The sequence below is a fragment of the Setaria viridis genome, chromosome 5 (genome assembly GCF_005286985.2).
Source record: "Setaria viridis chromosome 5, Setaria_viridis_v4.0, whole genome shotgun sequence".
Lineage (NCBI taxonomy): Eukaryota > Viridiplantae > Streptophyta > Magnoliopsida > Poales > Poaceae > Setaria > Setaria viridis.
The window spans coordinates 31,481,259-31,500,132 of record NC_048267.2 but is presented as its reverse complement, the minus strand read 5'-3'; the positions used below and the strand labels follow the sequence as shown (position 1 = coordinate 31,500,132).

The window sequence follows — 18,874 nt, the reverse complement described above, 5'->3', positions numbered from 1 at the left end:
TTTCAAAGCACCATGAATCAGATCTTTGAACCATTGCTGAGAAAAAGGTGTTTTAGTGTTAATGGATGACATTCTGGTTTATTATGCATCCCTAGAAGAGCATGTCCAACTTCTGAGGAAAGTGTTTGAAATTATTCAGCAACACCAGTTTCTGATCAAGCTCTTCAAATACTCCTTTGCTCAACAAGAAATTGAATACTTGGGCCATTGCATCTTAGACAGAGAAGTGGCTACTGAACCCTCTAAAGTGCAGGTTGTTAAACAATGGTCAGTACCCAAAAACTTGTAGTTGAGAGGTTTCCTAGGCTTGACAGGTTATTACAAAAAATTCATCGGGCATTATGGAATGCTAAGCAAGCCATTGACTATGTTATTGAAGAAAGGAACACTATTTGTGTGGATAGTAACCACTGAGGATGCATTTAACCTACTCAAGCTAATTATGGTAGAGGCTCCAGTACTGGCTATTCCCAACTTCAACAAGACCTTTGTCTTGGAGACAGATGAAAGTGATCAGGTTCTGGGGGCAGTGTTAATGCAGGAAGGCCACCCAATTGCCTATTTGAGCAAACCTCTATACAAAAAGAACCAAGCTCTGTCAACATATGTGAAAGAGTGCACAGCTATTCTTATGGCTATTGAGAAATGGAGACCTTATTTACAAAGTAGAGAGTTCACTATCAGAACTGACCATAAAAACCTACTCTACTTAACTGAGCAGAGTGTGCATACAAAGCTGCAGCACAAAGCTTTGCTCAAGTTGATGGACCTATACTTTCATATTGTGTACAAAAAAGGGAGTACAAATGTAGCGACTGAATACTTTATCCAGATGTCCAATAGCAAAAACAATTTTTTCCATATCTGCCTGTACACCAGCCTAGGTGGAGAAGGTCATGCAAGGATATGAGAAAGATCCAGAGGCTCAATAGCTATTAACTGAGCTAGCAGTAGCTGCTACAAACAAGAAAGGATTCTCTCTTATGGAAAGAATCATTAGATACAAAGGAAAGGTTTGGATATGTAACAATTCTCTAGCTCAACAACATGTTATTCAAGCTCTACACAGTTGTGGCATTGGGGGCACTCGGGATTTCATGCAACTTATCACAGAGTCAAAGCTTTATTTTCATGGTCAAAAATGAAGAACACCATTAAAGCCTATATCAAAGAATGCCTCACATGCCAACAGGCAAAAGGAGAACATGTGAAGACACCAGGTATGTTGTAACCATTACCTGTACCATCTACACCATGGACAGTGGTCAGTATGGACTTCATTGAAGGACTTTCAATGTCCAACAGAATGGATGTGATAAGGTAGTAGTGGATAAATTCACAAAATATGCTCATTTCATGGCTCTATCACACCCATTTTCTGCAGCTATACATGAACAACATTTACAAATTGTATGGACTTCTAGAGGCTATTATTTCCGACAGAGACAAAATCTTCACAAGCAATGTATGGTAGGAATTGTTTAAATTGGCAGATACAACACTCTTGATGAGTTCTTCTTACCATCCTCAGACAAATGGTCAGACTGAAAGAGTCAATCAGTGCTTGGAGGCCTTCTTGAGATGTTCTGTTCGTTCCTACCCTAAGCAGTGGAGGAAGTGGCTGTCCTTGGCTGAGTATTGGTACAACACTTCTTTCCATTCAGCACTAGGTCACACTCCATTTGAAGTTCTGTATGGCCATCCACCAAGGCACTTTGGCATAACCAATCTCGAAGCATGTAAAGTTACTAAATTAGAGGCTTGGCTAAAGGAAAGGAACTTGCTAACTATCCTGATTAAACACCACCTATGCAGAGCACAACAAAGAATGAAAGCACAAGCAGATAAAAATAGATCAGAGTGTGTGTTTTGGAGATCTTGTTTATCTCAAATTGCAGCCATACATTCAAACATCTGTGGCTCCTCGCTCAAATCAAAAACTTTCCTTCACATTCTATGGACCATTCAAGATCCTTCAACGGATTGGACAGGTTGCTTACAAGCTGGACTTACCATCACACTACAAAATTCATTCTGTAGTGCATGTTTCTCAATTAAAGGGGCACATCACTCCATCTACCCTAGTTAGCTCTGAGTTGCCAGCAGAAGTTGAAAATCAAGTCCAGAAAGTCCATACCACTGGACCACATACTACTGACTAGGGGATCGTCTGATGTTTCCCAAGTATTGATCCACTGGTCAGAAATGTCAGCTTCTTTAGCCACTTGGGAGGAAATTAATGATCTACAGCGGCGTTACCCTGAGGGCAGTCCCAATGGGAGAAACCAACCTAGTTTCCATAGTCTAGGATATTGTATCAAGAAATCATCTTTCACAATGCAACTTTTTTTATCTAGAGTCTAAACAAAAATCCAACCAATCATTCTCCCTTCTAGTACCAGATCCTCTGTGCATCATGCAAAGGAGCTCGAGTGATGGGTAGCAGCGGTGCAAGCGCAAAGGATTCGACAGTAAGTAAGAAGAAACTACTTGGGTCTCCCCAATGCAGATTCGCTGGTTTCTTGACCCATTGGTGCGTGTGAGGACTTGATTTCCTCTCTAAGAAATGGTTTCTCTCTCTCCATAATAAATCTACTGCCACATCAGCAAATTGCTTAGTTAGCATGATAATTAAGAGGGATAGAAACTATCATCAATGTCACATTGGAACTGCCCTGATGCTCCGGCTTGGGGGCAAGCTGGATTTCGTGAGGAGGTAATGTCATGACCCTGCAGTATTCCACGAAGACTAGAGTAGTAGCAGGAAGTGGCTAGGCTAAGAAGAGCAAGCGTATGTGCAGTTGGACCGATGGGCTGTGTGACGAGGTATTGGCGTGTGTACTAGGCTGGAGCCCATGTGAGATGTGCTGTAAATCCTGGTGTAATCCTGTGTGAAGACATTGAGCAATAACAGAATTCATAACCGAATCCTCATTCCGTTCTTCATGTTCTCGCTTCTTCTTCCTCCCGAACTCTGTTCTTCCTCTTATTCCTTCCGGATATCCCCTCCTGTGATTGAGCGTAGGTCCATAGGGATCGATCGCTCGGCAGTCGGCAGCACCCGTTGCGCGCTAGCGGGCAGCGACGCGCGCATGACGGCATGAGCGCCCCCCAAAAAACCGCACTAGGCGCGTGCGCTAGCTACTACCAGTGGTGCCGGCACCGGCGCTTGCTTGTGCGCTCTAGCTAGCTCGCAGGATGAGTGCAAACGCTAGTAGCGCCTTGCCACCAACAAATGGCTGGCTCACTACTCAACGGAGACAAAGAAAAGAAGAGAAAAAAAAATAAAAGGCATTGTTGGATTTGGATGGTGAGGCCTCCGTGTTAGCAGCTACTGCTACCTTAGCTCCGCCTGGGGTTACGAAAAAGAAACGGAGCAAAACGATTCCTCGAAACCGAGAGAATAAAGGGGGCGCTTTAACAAACCAGCGGCTCACTGTTACGTGTGTGGCTGGCTCTGGGCCTCCGGCTCGCGCTGTCGCGCTCCTGTGGATGCTCGTCGCCGTCGCGCCCCGTATACACGACGGGGCCCCATGGATGAGGATGGGCGCGATAGGAGACGGTGCCGGACCCAAGCCAAAACCACCTCTTTCGGAAGAGGACTAGAGGAGTTGGTGAAGGAGCCGGTGGAATTATTTGATGCCGGATTCATCTGGTGATGTCCCTGTCAACATCTGATAAGAGGAGATAATAACCGGACATGGCGTGCGCGTCTTTTGTTTCATCTCGTAACCAAGTTAGCATTGGACGCGAACAGGATGTGGGATTCGGTACCACACAGCAGGGATAAGTTCAGACCTCGGAGCATATTGTGTACTACCATGGTTGCTTCAATTTACAGAATTAGAGCAAGAAACAAAGAGAAAGCAGAGAAAGCTAGAGACAGACAACATTCAGCAACCAAATACAGGTAAAAGAGTGGCCAAGTGGGGAAATGGCGTGCTTGGCAATGGGATAGCAACAGCAACCAGATTCTTGCTCGTTGTGGTACTAGTACGTAGTGGCAGGAGACACGATCAAGAGAATGTGTCGCCTCGCATACCCATAAACGGGAACTGTTCTCCGAACGACTATCTGAAGAAGAAGAAGCGTAGAAAACTTTGTGGAGATCGTTGACATCATAGGCTACCTGTATTGACGTATTAACAGGTTGCTTTCTGGGAATTAACATGAAGCATGTGTATTAAGGAAACTTGAACTTTGTCTACCACATACATCACCACCCGTATGGCTGTATTGCACTACGCGACGCAGTATTAAAATCAACCGTCGCTGCCGCTGACGCAAACCAGAAGAGGTACCAAATGCGGACGGCGACAATAACGTACTCGGATGCTAGCTTGTCTAAACTGAATTCTCTCGCAACCAAAAACAATCAGAGACATTGTACTAATTGTACGTGCAGAGAAACACGAGCCAGATTATGAAAACGAATAAACAAACCAGAATGACACCGGCTGTGCATGAAGCGTGCAAAAAGAACAAACAAGTATCAGTTCATAGTACTCAACCATTACCTTCTTTTGCCCTTTTTGACATGCCAATGCAAACCCCATTCTTGAGGTCGTGCTATTTCTGTACTGCTAATCCTATTTACCCAAGCCAATAATTTAGAGAGAACACGACGATTTACTTCTTCTGTATAAACTGTAAAACCAGTATAGGAGTAGTAGCCAGTATGCACAGAAAGCAAGCAAGCAAGGTAGGTCCGTCGTACGGACGGCTTGATTAGAACGGGTGATAGCTTCGGCGCAGCCCGCTGACGTTGGCGAACAGCCCGACAAGCTCTTGCCTGTACGGCAGATACGAGCGCCTCCGGCTGCCGCCGCCGCCGCCCCCTCTGCCGTGATATCTCAACTGATGGGCCGCGCCGCCGCCGCCATCGCGGACTCTGTTGCTGCCGCCGCCGCCTTCCTCCTCTTCCTTGGTACCAGGAGGCGGTGGCGGCGTCGGCTCCGGATCGGCGGCGGCGGCGGTCAGGAACACGAACTTCTCCTTGCCGTCGCTGTGGCTCCGGCCGACGAGGCGGTCGCTGATGCGGCGCCAGCGGAGGACGGACCCCGTGGAGCCGCTCTTCCGGCACCGCCGCGGGGACGCCGGCGCCGACGCCTGCCCGCCTGGCGCCCACAGGCAGTAGCTCTCCGGCGGCACGCCCTCCAGCTCCTCGTCCGCGGCGGCTGAGGCCCCGCCGTCGCCGTCGTCGTCATCGTCTTCGTCGTCCTGTTCCCGCCACGCCCGCGCGCTCTCCGACCGCCCGCCGACGTCCTGCTGCCGCGCGCGGAACTCCCGCTCCTCCAGCAGGAGCCGGCCAAGCGGCACCCGCACGGTGGCCGTCCCCGGCTCGTGTTCCCCCGCCGGCGCCTCCCCCGGCGCCGCCGGGGGCGGGGACGGCGGCCGGCCGAAGATCGGGTACACCGGCACGATGCACGCGTCGGCGGGGAGCGGCGGGGCGGGGAAGCTGAACCCGTCGTCGTCTTCGTGATCCTCCACCTCGACCTCACTGGGTGGAGGAACCTCCGGAAGGTTCTGGGGGGAACCCTGGCCCGTGTCCTCCATGAGCGATCTCCCCTTGCTTACTCCCGCGGCTTCCGAGACTTTTTGCGGCCCCGGTTGATTGGCTGCGCTCCCCTGATTTTTTCTATTTCTTTCACGGCGTGAGGCGGTGGCGGCGCGAACAGAGAGGGCGGTGGCGGGCGGGGTGAATGGGCGCTGGGACGGACGGGGAGGAAGATAAGGGGCGCTCTCCGTGCCGCTGGCCAGTGGGCCGCGTCACGGGAGTGGGACCATAGTGTCAGTTGTTGACTGCGACGCCATCGATGTGGGTCCGGGGTGCGGTACACGTGTCGGCCCGGGGGTACGGCGCGCAGGGCTGGGGGCCGAGAGGTGTGGATAGGAGCGGCGGCGCAGCGGTGGTGGCAGTTCTAGAAGGCAGGAGGGAACGCGAGTGGAATGTGGCAGCACGCGAGCTGGAGGGATACGCAGAAGAGAACAGAACTGAACTGAGAAACCCCCAAACTCCATCGAACGATTTTTTTTTTCTGCTTGTTCCTGGATGGAACGCGGATGTGGCTTACCGAACCCCGGCGGAAGAAGGGGTCAGCACCACTCCCCGCCGGTCAGGGGAGTTGGGCTCCGCCACACGCGTCGCGCGGCGGCGGATCACACGGATTTGGGTGACCCAATTCGATTCCGATGTCTGTTAAACGGCCACACTTAACTCGGCCTTGCCTCCCCGGCCTCTTCCTCGTTCCTCCTGTGATGGCCTGGCCGGGCCCAGATGAGCGTATGCTCGATGAAGAATTGTTCTGGTTGGCATGCTGCTCGATCGCCCGTACGTGCTGTGGCCCCGACGGATCGGCCGTCGTTCGCAGGGTCGTTGGCCCGTGCCTTCGGGCCGTCGGCTTCGTGCTGTTCTTGGATTGGATGGAAGGCGACTGCTCTGGTAGCGGTGGAAGGACCGAGCTCCTTGGTAGGCTCATGTTTACTTCACTCCAAAATTCCAACTTTAGCACTATACAAAAAGAATATTCCCTATCACATCAAAATTGTGGTACATGTATGGAGTACTGAATGTAGACGAAATTAAAAACTAATTGCACAGTTTTGTTGTACTTTGCGAGACGAATTTTTTGAGCCTAATTAGTCAATATTTGGACAATAATTTACAAATACAAACGAAACGCTATAGTGTTGCTACAGTAATTTTGACATTCCAAAGTTAGACCTAGTGGCAGATTCTTTAGGCTGGGGAGAACGTCTCGCGCTCGCAGGATGGGGGATGCAGTAGAACGGCGTACGAGGACAGAGTACTACTAGCAGGGGGGAAGGGACTAGTTGCGCGGCCACTCAAATTGTCAGGGGACCAAGCTGCAGTTCCGGCTGTCCTCTTCTTCTTACCTCTATGGAGGCCCGCCTAGACGAAACTAGCTAGCTAGCCATGTCATGGACTCGGCTGGACCAAAATTCCCGTGGTCCATGGCTTCCTTGACATGGACTGGATCACTCACTGCTGGACCAGAGACCTTCCGTGCTATGGTCCAGCCCATCACGAAACGGCCTGCAGATTCGGTTTCTCAGAGCCTGCACCAAACTTTTTGTCACAGATCATCCCAAGCCTCCCCCAATGGGCTGCAGTATACGGTGCCATTCTTCTGGTCCAGGCCCGGATTCAGAAAAACTGCAATATTTCATCTTGTGGAACTCGTGTCCCGACGATTGCCCAAGATAACCTATTTCAGCCTTTTCCCTTAAAAACATATGCTAGAATTTGACAGCTCCAAACTGACTAAAACTATTTACCTCCCTGATTGTAACTTCTACTAAACGGGAGCTTGCTAATTTGCTATCCTACTCCCCCACGCAAACAAACGGCGCAGCCGCGCAGGGAACGGCCCACCAAGCATCTAAATCACCGGATGGATAGGACCCGTCCTGGTTAACAAAGTCTCTATCTTCTACTGCTAACCATAAGGTTTCGACAGATACCAGGTTGTTTCGAGATGGAATTTGTTCCTTTTCAGTTCCATTGGGAAAACTTTTTGTCAAAACAGCTGAGGAAATGGATCACAGAATGCTAAGTTAAGATCATCTTCCAAGCAGAACTCATAATCGGATCAAACCGAGCCTTCAACTGAAGGACTAGTTTGCTAGGGGCATGAAACATGATACGGATTACTGCGGCAGTCTGATCCGGCCGGTCACCATCGATCGCGAAGCTTATTAACAGTTACGCATCCTCTTCGTCGCCTACCGTTAGAAACTTGGAACACGCACCGGCGATGCTGCCAGCCTGTCACCTATACTTGTCCTTTGGTGGCGACGCAGGCCTCTCGAGTCTCGACAGGTTGCCGTGGCTCAGCGCGCACAGAAGCACGGAACAAAAGAGCTCGTGCGGGCGTGTCGGCCATTGACCGAGGAGAGTGATCGAAGGCGCAGAAAACGTGAACGACGAAACATGTCGTGTCCTGTTGTGCTGCGCACGAGCAAGACGCAAAGCATTCGTGCGCGAGCGCGAGGAGGTGTCGGTCAAAACCCCAACGGAAAAGGGCAAAGTGGGGGCCTACCATGCTTCGCCGCATAAATAGCAAAAGAAGGCAAAAAAAAATTCGTATGAACAGAATTTTCTTCAATTATATGGGATATAAAATAAAATTAATAATTGCTCAGGTAACCGTGCAGTCAAGAAAGTGTCAGTTCCTCGTGGTGGTTATTTGCAACCGACAAAAATTTGCACGCGCGCGCTTGGTCAGGCGGTAGTGATCGGGTGTGAATCGGATGCACCTGCCTTCAGCAAACCGTCTGATCCGATTCGAGCAAAGGATGTACAATCTTTCTGAGAAAAAGAAAACGGTTATGTACATAGACGACCGCCAAAAACCAGCAACCTGGAGAACCCGGCCGCTAAAATTATGTACAGCTTGTAGAAATACAGGCCGAGCTCCCAGAACCAGAAGAAGAAGGAGGAGAAAATGGATGGAGCAGAGACACTTGGAGACGATCAGACCACCAAGCGGAACTGCAGTCTGCAGAAGCAGGCCCTCCGGGTTTGCCGCTGTGCACTGAATTGTTCGTTTGGGGCTGCGCGGCGCACGCGACGCGGCGAGCTTGCCGCCAAGGCCGCGCGAATCAAGCAGCAATCCCCATGCCCGGCTCCAATCATGGCGATTTTACCAAGGATTCCCCCCGGCGGCCGATTCCCTTCGAAGAAACGGTCACGGACCATGGACTCTTGACTTTACCGTGCAGAGTCAGAGCATCTGCTTCCCGAGCTCCCGGCATTGCCACGGCGCTGTCCGCCCGCGACGGCATGCACCAACCGTGGCTGCGGCCGTGCTCGTCCGGCGGCAAACCTTTCAGAGAGGGAGAACACGCAGCGGAGTGTGGGACGGCGCGGATGGTTTCTCGCCGGTCACGAGTCGCACCACAGGTCCGCGTCCTTCCTCCCGCCGTCGGCGCTGCGGGCTGCGGCCGCGCAGCCGGGCCTCGCGGGCGGGGGCGGGGTCATGGAGATGGACAGGCGGCCGAACCCCCAGTGCCCCACCCGGTACATCTCCATCCACATCTTCTCGGCGTCGAGCCTGCCCGACGACGAGTTGCTCGCCTGCGCGGCCCGCGTCGCCGCCTCGTCGCGGGCGTCCGTCTCCAAGCCCCCGACGCCTTTCGCCGCGGCGGCGAAGGCGTCCAGCTCCAGCGCCTCGAGCGCCCCGCGGCCGGCGCCGGCGCGGCATTTGGCCTTGGCGGCAGGGTCCATGTCGCGCACCCGCTTCTTGTGCCGCAGCTCGCCGTGGCGCCGCCGCAGGCGGCGCAGGCAGCGGCGCGCCACGGCGAGCGGGGCCTTGACGAAGGCCAGCCCCAGCAGACTGACCACGGCGCACGGGCAGCACCCGAGCGCGATGACGTCCGCCAGAGTCACCGCCACGCAGGACCGGCACGTCTGCGCCGTGCAGTCCGCCTGGTCCACCACCGGGACGGTCGCGGCCGCCGGCCCGCACCCGTCGCCGCCGCCGCCGTGCCCGTCGTGGTGGTAGAACCGCCCGCGCCGGCTCGCCGACATCGCGCCACCGTCACCGCCTCCGCGACGAGCCCCGGCGCCTCCGGCGGTCACCTCCTCATGCCGATGCCGCTGCAGCCTGTCCATGACGGGGAGTAGGAGCGAGCGCCGTGAGCTGAAGAACAACTGGAGAAAACCCGGCCAGACGGACGGCCATGGCGTCACCGCATCACACCACAACAAATTCGCAGCGGGCTTTGCGGTTTCGAGGGGCAGCGGGCGCTGGCTGTGGCGAGTAAACGGAGGCAGTAAATTAAGTAGAGTGGCGCGGTGGTGGACTGCGCGGACGGAGGGGAAAAGGCGTCGTTTTCCGGCACAGTGGCGGGCCGGGAACGCCGCCACATGTTGCGAGCTGAGACCCGGGCATGGACACATGCGAGCAATGTGCAAACCCCTCCATAAATGGAAGGTTTTGGCGGATGGCGAGGCGTCAAGTGGTGGCTTGGGCTCGAGACCTCGAGTAGACCAGACACCAGACCGCCGAGACCCAAGACGGAACAACTCCTACACTACACCTTATAGTTCAGGACTCTATCACTCTCCTGCCGAACAAGCGCCGCGTACAGCAAGAAAACACTTGATCTCAGATGCAAGCCATAACACACCTGCAGTGCAGAACTCGAAGCCAATGTGTTAAACGAGTCCGTGACAGATCAGAAGTGTGGACAGCTCGCGAGCAACCGGCAACGGTTTACGGGCCTCCAAGGGACCAAGGCAGTCACTCCTGCAGAAGCTATGGTAGGCAGGCGCCCGCTACCAGTTCACCCTGTAGTCCTGCTCCTGCCCTCTGCTCTCTGTTCTGCTCCCTCCTCTGCTTTCGGAGGACACGGCATGCCCGGCGTCGGGGGCCAGGGAGCTTTTCGTCCTGGTCCAGGGGCACTGTGCGGACACGTTGGACGGGTACAGCCGGGAACTGTAGCGCCCATCAGCGCCCGACTGGCCGACGATATGCTGGCGAGGCCACCCCGCCATGGCGTGGCGTGCCGTGGATCTCTCAATCTGATCTCCGGCCTCCGGCCGGCCGGGCTCCCGCCCGGCCTGAGTGCCTGACGCAGGCAGGGCGGGCCCGGCGCGGAGTGAATTGCCGGGCTTTAGCTCCGTTTCACTTAAGATTTTGCGCAGAGCTTTGCCTCATTCAAGGGCTTGGGTCCCGGCTGCTCTGCACGGCGTCGTCCCCTTGGTGCTTGCTGGATGGGTCATGGACCATGGATGGATGGATTTCTACTTTCTAGTGGGCAGTGGCCAAAGTACTGCACAGATGATGCCAAGGACAGGCGCGGATAATGCCCTGGCCCTCGGGCTCCGATTCAGTACTTCAAGAAAAATGTGTTGGAAAATGATTCTTTTTTTTTCCTTTTCTTTCGGTTGTTCTTCTATTGGACGGTGAGTCATCGATCTTGACAACGTATGTCCGCAGGGTGAAGTAGCTGGAGAGGAAGGAGGAGGGCACGAGCGAGACATGTCGGAGTAGGAGGGATCTGGTAGTATCTGATCTGCTGTGGGTTTTGTCTGCCACTGTGCATCGCATCACCCCACTGATCAAGTGCCTAAGCTTGACTAGTCGGCTAAAATGTAGCATCACAGGATCTGGCGGATCAAGAGTTTGACCAAACTGTAGTTGGGCAAACTTGATCTTCACAAATTCTAAGAAATGGAGATGATTTTGGTCCCCCTAGTTTTCTGCTATTCAATTAGATATTTGTACTTGTCGAAACTTTTGGCTATTAGAATTCAAAATCACAACTTAAAAAAATCCACGAATTCAAAATCACAACTTAAAAAAATCCACGGGTTGACACTCGTGTCTGTTTCTTAACGAGTGCAATTCTCAACATGAAATTCAAATCATTAGTGCAAACTGAACATCAATTTAAAGTAAATATTGTTTTTACATTGGAATTCAAAGTTTGTTGTTCTTAAAGGGGTGGTTTTAGAGAACCAAATTGTTTGCTAATTATAAGCTAAGTAGTGAATAATGCTCACTGATAGATAAGGAAATGCCAAATTCCATTACCATCTCCACACATTTTCCTTAGGCCCCGTTTGGGTGCTTTCATTTTGAAGGAATTGGAATCTATTTAATGGAGTAGGCTAATTTATGTTGGAATGTGGCATTCCACAACTTTCCAAAGTTTAGATATAAACCTATCTTAAATTCATGGGGTGGGAGATGGAAATTGATTCTATAGATTATGGTTATTAGAATGGAATTCAATTCTTATAGCACGCTCTTGGACTCGCTTCTCTATGGTAGAAGTGCAGCATATAAGTATCTCTCCCATATCACCAACTATAATATACAACTATATTCCACATACAATTATATTAGCTTAATTAATTTGTGTCTAAATTATGATTATTAGGATGGAATTCAATTCCAACGATCCAAACGGGACCTTACTAAAAATGCTCACTTGATATTTCTATAATTCTATCCATCGAAGCTTTCAGCTCTAGGAATCCAAAGTCTCGACGTTTCAAAACTCCATGGCTGAGTGGAATTCACGAGTTAAGTGTTGCTCTAATTACTTTAATAAAAGGGTAACCTCGTGCTTGAGTTAAATTTGTTATTTTTACTACTCCAAATGCTACTTTAATTTGCACTAATTTTCCAATTGCTACCATTACCTCGAAGAAGTGGGGGGACAAGCATGCGTGAGTACGGTCGAATCCTAACAGGATGAATAACCAATCGGATTTGTGTCGCCATCAATCCTACTGTGGCGCACATCAGACAGCAATTAAATATGCGCGTACTACTACGCAGGAGCTAGCAGAGCGCAACCTGCCGTGTCGTCCCTGTCCCCAAATCATTGCAAGTTAGACGACCCTAACCTGGAAGACACGATGATGATAATTGCGGCGACCAAGCTGCACGCTTCCTCGATGTTTAGTGAGCATCCGGTGGTTAAGCAAAGCAGGCCCCATTTTAATGCCGTTAGCGTAGGTCCACACCGCCAACAGGGAACTGCGTGTGAACTCTTTTTGATGTGGGGAAACCAGTAGCTTTCTATGTGGAAAGAGGGCTTTTGTGTTCATGAAAGGATCCAGTTCGCCATCAGTGCATGATGGATGATGGAAACGGCGACATGTCTCGGTTTTCTAGAACGAATTGGACGTCGCTAACCGAAAGATTAGGGCATGATTAGCAGGCGGCGGAGCGACGGCTCCCATTCTTTTTTCATGTGGTTTTCGTCGTCTCTCTCGCAACTGGTTTGAATTCTGATAGGCTCTAATGTGATCGACTGATCGATGGATGTTGCAACCGTCCTGTGATTTACTGCTACAAGCCTAGCTAGCACGGTACAACGACAGAAATGAAGGAGCACGCATCTCGTCCGTTTGATGCGCTCGGCATTGGACAGCAATGCAGCTATGGAGGCTGCATCGCGTAGGTTGGCCGCCTAGACCTGGTCATGGCTTTAGGTTTGGACGAAGGGGCAGGGGGCGACGGACGAGAGAGGAAGAGAGCCAGGATGATCAATCTCTCTGGTAAAACAAAAGGGGGAAGATTCCATCCACTTCTTTTTTTCGAAAAACGATTCTATCCACTTCAGGAATTAGAAAACCGCAAGCATGGGCGTGGCCAGCGGGAGCCTGTGTCAGCTTGCCATAGGACCGGACACACTACCATTGCCTAGAGCTGAGGTCGAACCAATACTCTGGCGAGGAAAGGATGCATGCGCTCCTCGTCCAAATGATTTCGCCGCCAGGAGAAAAAGCTGGGCGTATCATAGTCGCTGTCAGCGGAAGAACCGCCGCCACCTCCCTGAATCTCCTGCAGCAGCAGCAGCAGCAGCGCCCCTGCCATTGCTGCGCTCTCGCAGAGCAGCGCGGCTAGATCTCCTAGGACACCACGCTTGCCGAGGTACGACGACATGGGCGGGCCACGACGAGGTCATTTCTTCCACTCAGAGTTTCATCAGCGCCGCGCCGGAGGCGGGTCGGAAGGCTGTACACAGTGGCACCGCAGCAGCGCGCGTAGTTAAGGGTCGCCATGTGCGCGCCTCCCTTTCTGAAACTGCAGATGCGAGTTACTCCTACAGTCCTGAATGTGCAGCTGGACAGGACGTCTGGACGCCGGGACTGTACTGCCAGCAGCATACTGTATTTCTTTTGTTTCCTTCTGCTATTAACCGAGGGTGCGTACTACGATACCGCGTTTTGTCGGGTAGCAAGAGGCCAGCGGCGGTTGCGGGTCTCTGGTCTCGTCAAACCTGATTTCGTGCTCATCAGTTAAGTTAATGTAAAGGATTCTAAGCTTAAGTTTTCTACTCTACCCGTGGAAGGATTGACTTGTCGTGATGCAAGCAGCCAAGTCTCGAAAACGAAATGCAGTTTCAGCGACGCGTGTAAAAGGGAGATAAATTCTGTGGCAAGGCAGCATCAGCCCATTTTGAAGCAAAGCAAAGGATTTAGCAAGAACTGCAGCTTACCTCGTGCTATCTGCTACGCTCCGTCGCCGAGGAAGTCCGAGGCCCGGAGCGCGCCACCGCAGCCGCCGTCGCGGGCGTCGTCAAAGGCGGGAGCCCGGGGCGGCCTTCTGCGGCACCGCGTGGAGCGCGTCGTCGCGAGTCATGGACGCGGCAGTGTTGGCCGGCGAGAGGGAATCGTCTGCTTCTCCGGCTATAATCAGTTGGCCGGCGGTGTCCGTGCGGGTGGCTGTGGGCTGTGCCGAGGAGACGGCAGGAGCAGTCTGCGGAGGCAGAGGCGAGCGCCGTGGCCTCGCGGCTCTGTTTTCCTCGGGACTTTATACGCGGCGACCTGTGCAATCTGCATTGGAAATGCAGGGGACAGTGGGGACTCGGGAGGAGGGAGTTTTGCAGGAAAGCCACTCTGCGGTCCTGGTATTCCGCTGGGCTCCTCTGATGACGGATGATCTATTGGCGCGAGGGAATAATTGAGGTGGAATTTTTTTATGAGGTGGGATATACTATAGTGTTATGCTAAACTAGGGATAATGTTTCCTTACGGGTTTGGCGTGGAAGCAAGCAAGCGCATGTATAAGGTGTTACTACTGATTCAACGCAGGGGGTGCATGAATCAGCTCGACTTTGAGAACTTAGAAAACTAGAAAACTCAAGGCACCTACATTTCATTTCCGAACAAAAGTTACTGCAGATGCCGTACTGAAAATTACTACAGGCATCTGTTAGTCTGTCACCGAGGACAGTGAGAATCTCGTTTGACTTCTCGCTTCTCGGGACGGTCGGTAGTTTGGCATTTTCTGCTCCAAATTTATATATATATGTACTTTATCTATCCGTTTTCCAAACGATGTGCGCCACGTATTCACATTTCACTCGATCGCACGCCGATATGCCCAGTTCGACGACGAGCAATGAAGCAAGCCCAGGTAAGCATAGCTAGACATTCCAACACTATTTCGGTTTGCTTCATCCCTACTCCGGTCTTTTTTTCCCTGAAATATTAGCGAATCGGGTTGGATTTTAAAATTAGATCATGCTTGGATGAGGGATTAAGCTTTACTCAGCTAAAAATTAGCTCCCGATGATCTAAATATGGAAGCTAAATGTGAGATAAAAATTGACTAACCCTAACTAACCATCAAAATCCAGCTAATAGAGGCTAATTTCATATAAGAATGGCAAAATATCAAATATCCTCCCACTAAAACAAAACTTATCCTTCCTTCTCTCGCATCCACTACGGGTACAATGGACTTTTATTAATAAATAGGCTAAAAATTAGCTCTACCTCCAAATAAGACAGGGCTAATTTTAGCTGGCTAAAGTTTAGACGTCTAAACTTCAGTCACAACTAAGCTTTAGTTTTAGTCCATCCAAATACACCCTTAGTCAAGTGATCTGCGTATGTTATGCCCTAGTTAAATATGATCGCGGTATGTTGTCAAGATTGTGACGTGCCCTTCACTTCCATGAATGCATGCCCGTTGCGCCTCGCCGCCTCCACAACCCTTTTTTCGTTGTGCCTACAAATCGCATCATCCCAATACCGTCACGCTTCTCCTCCACGTCGTGCCGCAGCAACGCCAATATAGTTTAGCCATGCTCCTTTGTGTTAGGCTCCTCCATTATGCGTTTGAGATACATCCATGACATTACAACATGTTGCTCATCGTAAAGTTGACGAGGAGGCCTCACAAGATAGTGATGAAGTTGGTGGATCCCGCGTCAAGATCATATGCTTTAGCTTTGTATTAATTCAAATTTCTCTAACTTTAACCAAGTTTATAAAAGTTTACCAACACCTACAAAATCAAATTAGTTTCATTAAACCAACTAAAAATTTGCCTTTATAATATTTTCTTTTGAGTATTTTAGATCTTTGTATATTTTCCTGCTAAAAAATGAAATAAGTTTGGCTAATAAAAACATCTTGCATTTCAGAAGGGAGAGAGTAATATCGTTTGGTGGGCTTGGTTAAGGAAAAAAAGGATGGAAGAAGAAAGAGAATAGAGGAGGATAAGGAGGTTGACATGAGCAATGGAAACAATTTTGTTAGAGGGGGATGAGATTGATGTGAAATCCAAATTCGTTGGATGTTAAATTATATGTTGGATGGTTTTTGTTCCTATATGTTTTTACTATTGGAATGTCTAGGCGCTACGATGAAATACTGGATCTTGTTCACATATATTTTATGGTCTTTTACCGTCCCCTCCCAGATGCAACAGAATTTACACTAACAACTCTTTTTAATGACAATTGACTAAAACTAACACAGGCTCACATGGCGCCTCGCCACACCTCGACACGCACCTAAAAAGGACATTTTACTTTTAGGAAGCATGAATAGATGGTTCATCACCATGCATGTACTGACTTATATATATTTTTACAGTGCAGCACATACACAAAATGACAATATACGAGAACTTATTTAACTAATCGAGCTTTGTAGATGATTTATAGAAACAAATTATTGGCAATAAAATATAATCTTAATGGAGCATGTTTTTACATAAAGGGGTCTCAATTTATTAGGTTATAAAACAGAGACTATCTATAAGTTCCATAATAATTTGACATTTTGTAGCTAGACATTAAGGTTTCATATCCCATCTAGATTCATCCTCTCACTACTTGGAAACTGAGCATTCGTCCCGAGACTCAGTGCCGATTGCATTTTGGTCCGGTACCGGACCTAACGGCTAATTCCCGACGAGGCCCCCGCGAACCCCTTTAGTACCGGGTGGAGGCTTCACCCGTTCCTAAAGGTTGCACATTAGTACCGGTTGAAGCCTCCACTTGGTACTAATGTGCAACCTTTAGCACCGGGTGAAGTCTCCACCCAGTACTAATTTGGACTTCACTAGATTGAATTCCACCGCACGCATCCGCTCCTCACCGTCTTATCCGCACACCTTCCTCTCTCTCCCAAACGGCCCTCCTCTCTCCCTTCTCCCCCCACAGCGGCCTTGCTTCTCTTCCTCCCATTCTTCCAAGCGCGCCCCTCCCCTACCCTCACGGCTGGCCCTCCCCTCTCCCCTCCGCGCGCCCCTCACGGCGACGCCGGTGAGGAGCGGTGGCGGGGCGAGGTGAGGCAACAACACGGTGGTGGGGGAGCGCAGAGGCGGAGTGGCGGGCAACGGCGCGGGGAGCTGCAACGTGGAGGCGCGGCGGGGGCAGCGGGATCTAAGGGGTGGCGGCGCGACAAGACGAGGGGGCCAGCGGAGCATGTCGCGAGGGCGGCCGACCGGGCGAGGGGGCCGGCAGGGGGTCATGGGGGAGGCGAGGTGGCGGGGACGAGGGTCAGGACCAGGCTCAGCTAACGAGGAGGAAGGGCGGCCGATGGTGACGAGGCGGAAGGGCTGCTCTCTCTCTTCGGCGTGGGGCTCAGGTGCTATGCGGCTGGGGGGGTGCGGCCGGGGCTCCGGTCAGTGGATTTTTTTTAATTTTTTAATACCCCTTTAGTACCGATCCTCCTTTTAATACCGATACAGTAGTACCGGTTGCACAACTTGTAAAAAAAGGGTTTGGGACCACCAACTAATTTAAGTGATCAGGTATTTTTCTTTACATTTGTTTACAATGGCGGTAGTTTTTTTTAGCAAATATAGACGGCAGCAGCTACGACGAACCATTTTGTCCTACGTTGGCTTGAATTTTTCCTCTGAAGGGTACCCCCCCTCTCTTTATTTTCCATGTCCAGTCAGTTCCTGTCGGTACAAACAAGACGATCAATCAGAGTGGACCTTGGGTTCTTTTCTCGTCCCTCCCTTTCAATACGTGGTTGATGGTTGCGCAGTACGCATCCTATCAAAGATCACATCACATCCATGCTGACGCTGTCCCTCCATGGCTCGGCCCTTGGCTCCACGCGCGCCTCCAACGATTTCTTTATAGCATGCAGCCGATGCCCTACGCGCCCGCCCGCCTTCGTGTCATCGTGCTCGTGTGCATGTGCGGGCGCTCTAGCTAGCCTCTAGCCGTCTAGCTTTGCTAGATTGGTGCCGGAAGGGAGCGAGGTGATGCGCCGGTGACGAGGATGATGGACGAGACAGTTTCATTTTTCTCCATACTCCCAACGAACCCCCCTCACCTAATCGCTGTAATCAACCGCCCATCTCGCCGAATCTCTAGGGCCATGAGCCTACGACGAGCGTCGGCAGTTAATCTAATCATGACATCACGTAAGGGCTTGCATTTTTTTAAAAAGAAAAATTATTCTAGCAGTGAAATGATCGAGGGGTTAGCCGGCCAGCACAGCACAGTCATCAGATCGGGATCCAGGTGATCAGTGACGGTGCCAGTGCCAGATCGATCGACTGGAACATGAAGCCTGCAGAGAACTGCAGCTCATGTGCGTGTGGCCGCTGTTTTAAACTTTTTGGTCAAATGGTGGCCGGGCTGGCTGCCATGGTAAACTACAGTGCAGGGGGCCTGCGTACACTGCACACGGCCCTGCTGCATTATGACGAGAGGTTGATCGAGGACGACCGGTTCGGTCGGTGTTGAGTCGTGACTCGCTGCTGCAGCAGCAGCAGCGCCATATGCATGTGACTTGTGAGTCGCTTGCTTGGCTAGCTCTCTAGCGAGGAGAGGTGTTTTATTTGTTCCGATGTTTCAAGTTCTTGAGTTGTGCTGCTGCGTACATGCTACGTGCCGTTCTGTCGTTTTCGTCTCCATTTTTTTACCTACCTTTATGTGCACAATGCAGCTTTATAGTACGATCAAAGATATGATAGTATGATACTGCGTTGGTACTGACCATGTGATGAGCCCCTTGGCTAGTGTATTTGACTGCACGAAGCTAGAACCTAACGGAGAGAGGCCCTGCTGTCGATCAGCTATGCACTCGTGATGATGGTTTCAGGTACTGTTGCCCTCGCTGGACAGG

At 51.0% G+C, this 18,874-nt stretch overlaps 2 protein-coding genes across 2 annotated transcripts; both read right to left on the bottom strand.

The window, feature by feature from the left end:
- Nucleotides 1–4,464: 4,464 nt before the first annotated feature.
- Nucleotides 4,465–5,963, bottom strand: LOC117855500 (uncharacterized). The gene has a single exon (XM_034737875.2). It carries the CDS (start codon nucleotides 5,554–5,556, stop codon nucleotides 4,729–4,731), a length of 828 nt encoding a protein of 275 aa, XP_034593766.1. The 5' UTR covers nucleotides 5,557–5,963; the 3' UTR covers nucleotides 4,465–4,728.
- Nucleotides 5,964–8,173: 2,210 nt separating this feature from the next.
- On the bottom strand, nucleotides 8,174–14,470 carry LOC117855197 (uncharacterized). Its single transcript, XM_034737496.2, has 2 exons — nucleotides 13,987–14,470; nucleotides 8,174–9,629 (listed from the first exon to the last, which is right to left on the bottom strand). Exon 2 carries the CDS (start codon nucleotides 9,551–9,553, stop codon nucleotides 8,909–8,911), a length of 645 nt encoding a protein of 214 aa, XP_034593387.1. The 5' UTR covers nucleotides 9,554–9,629; nucleotides 13,987–14,470; the 3' UTR covers nucleotides 8,174–8,908.
- Between the last annotated feature and the right edge of the window lie 4,404 nt (nucleotides 14,471–18,874).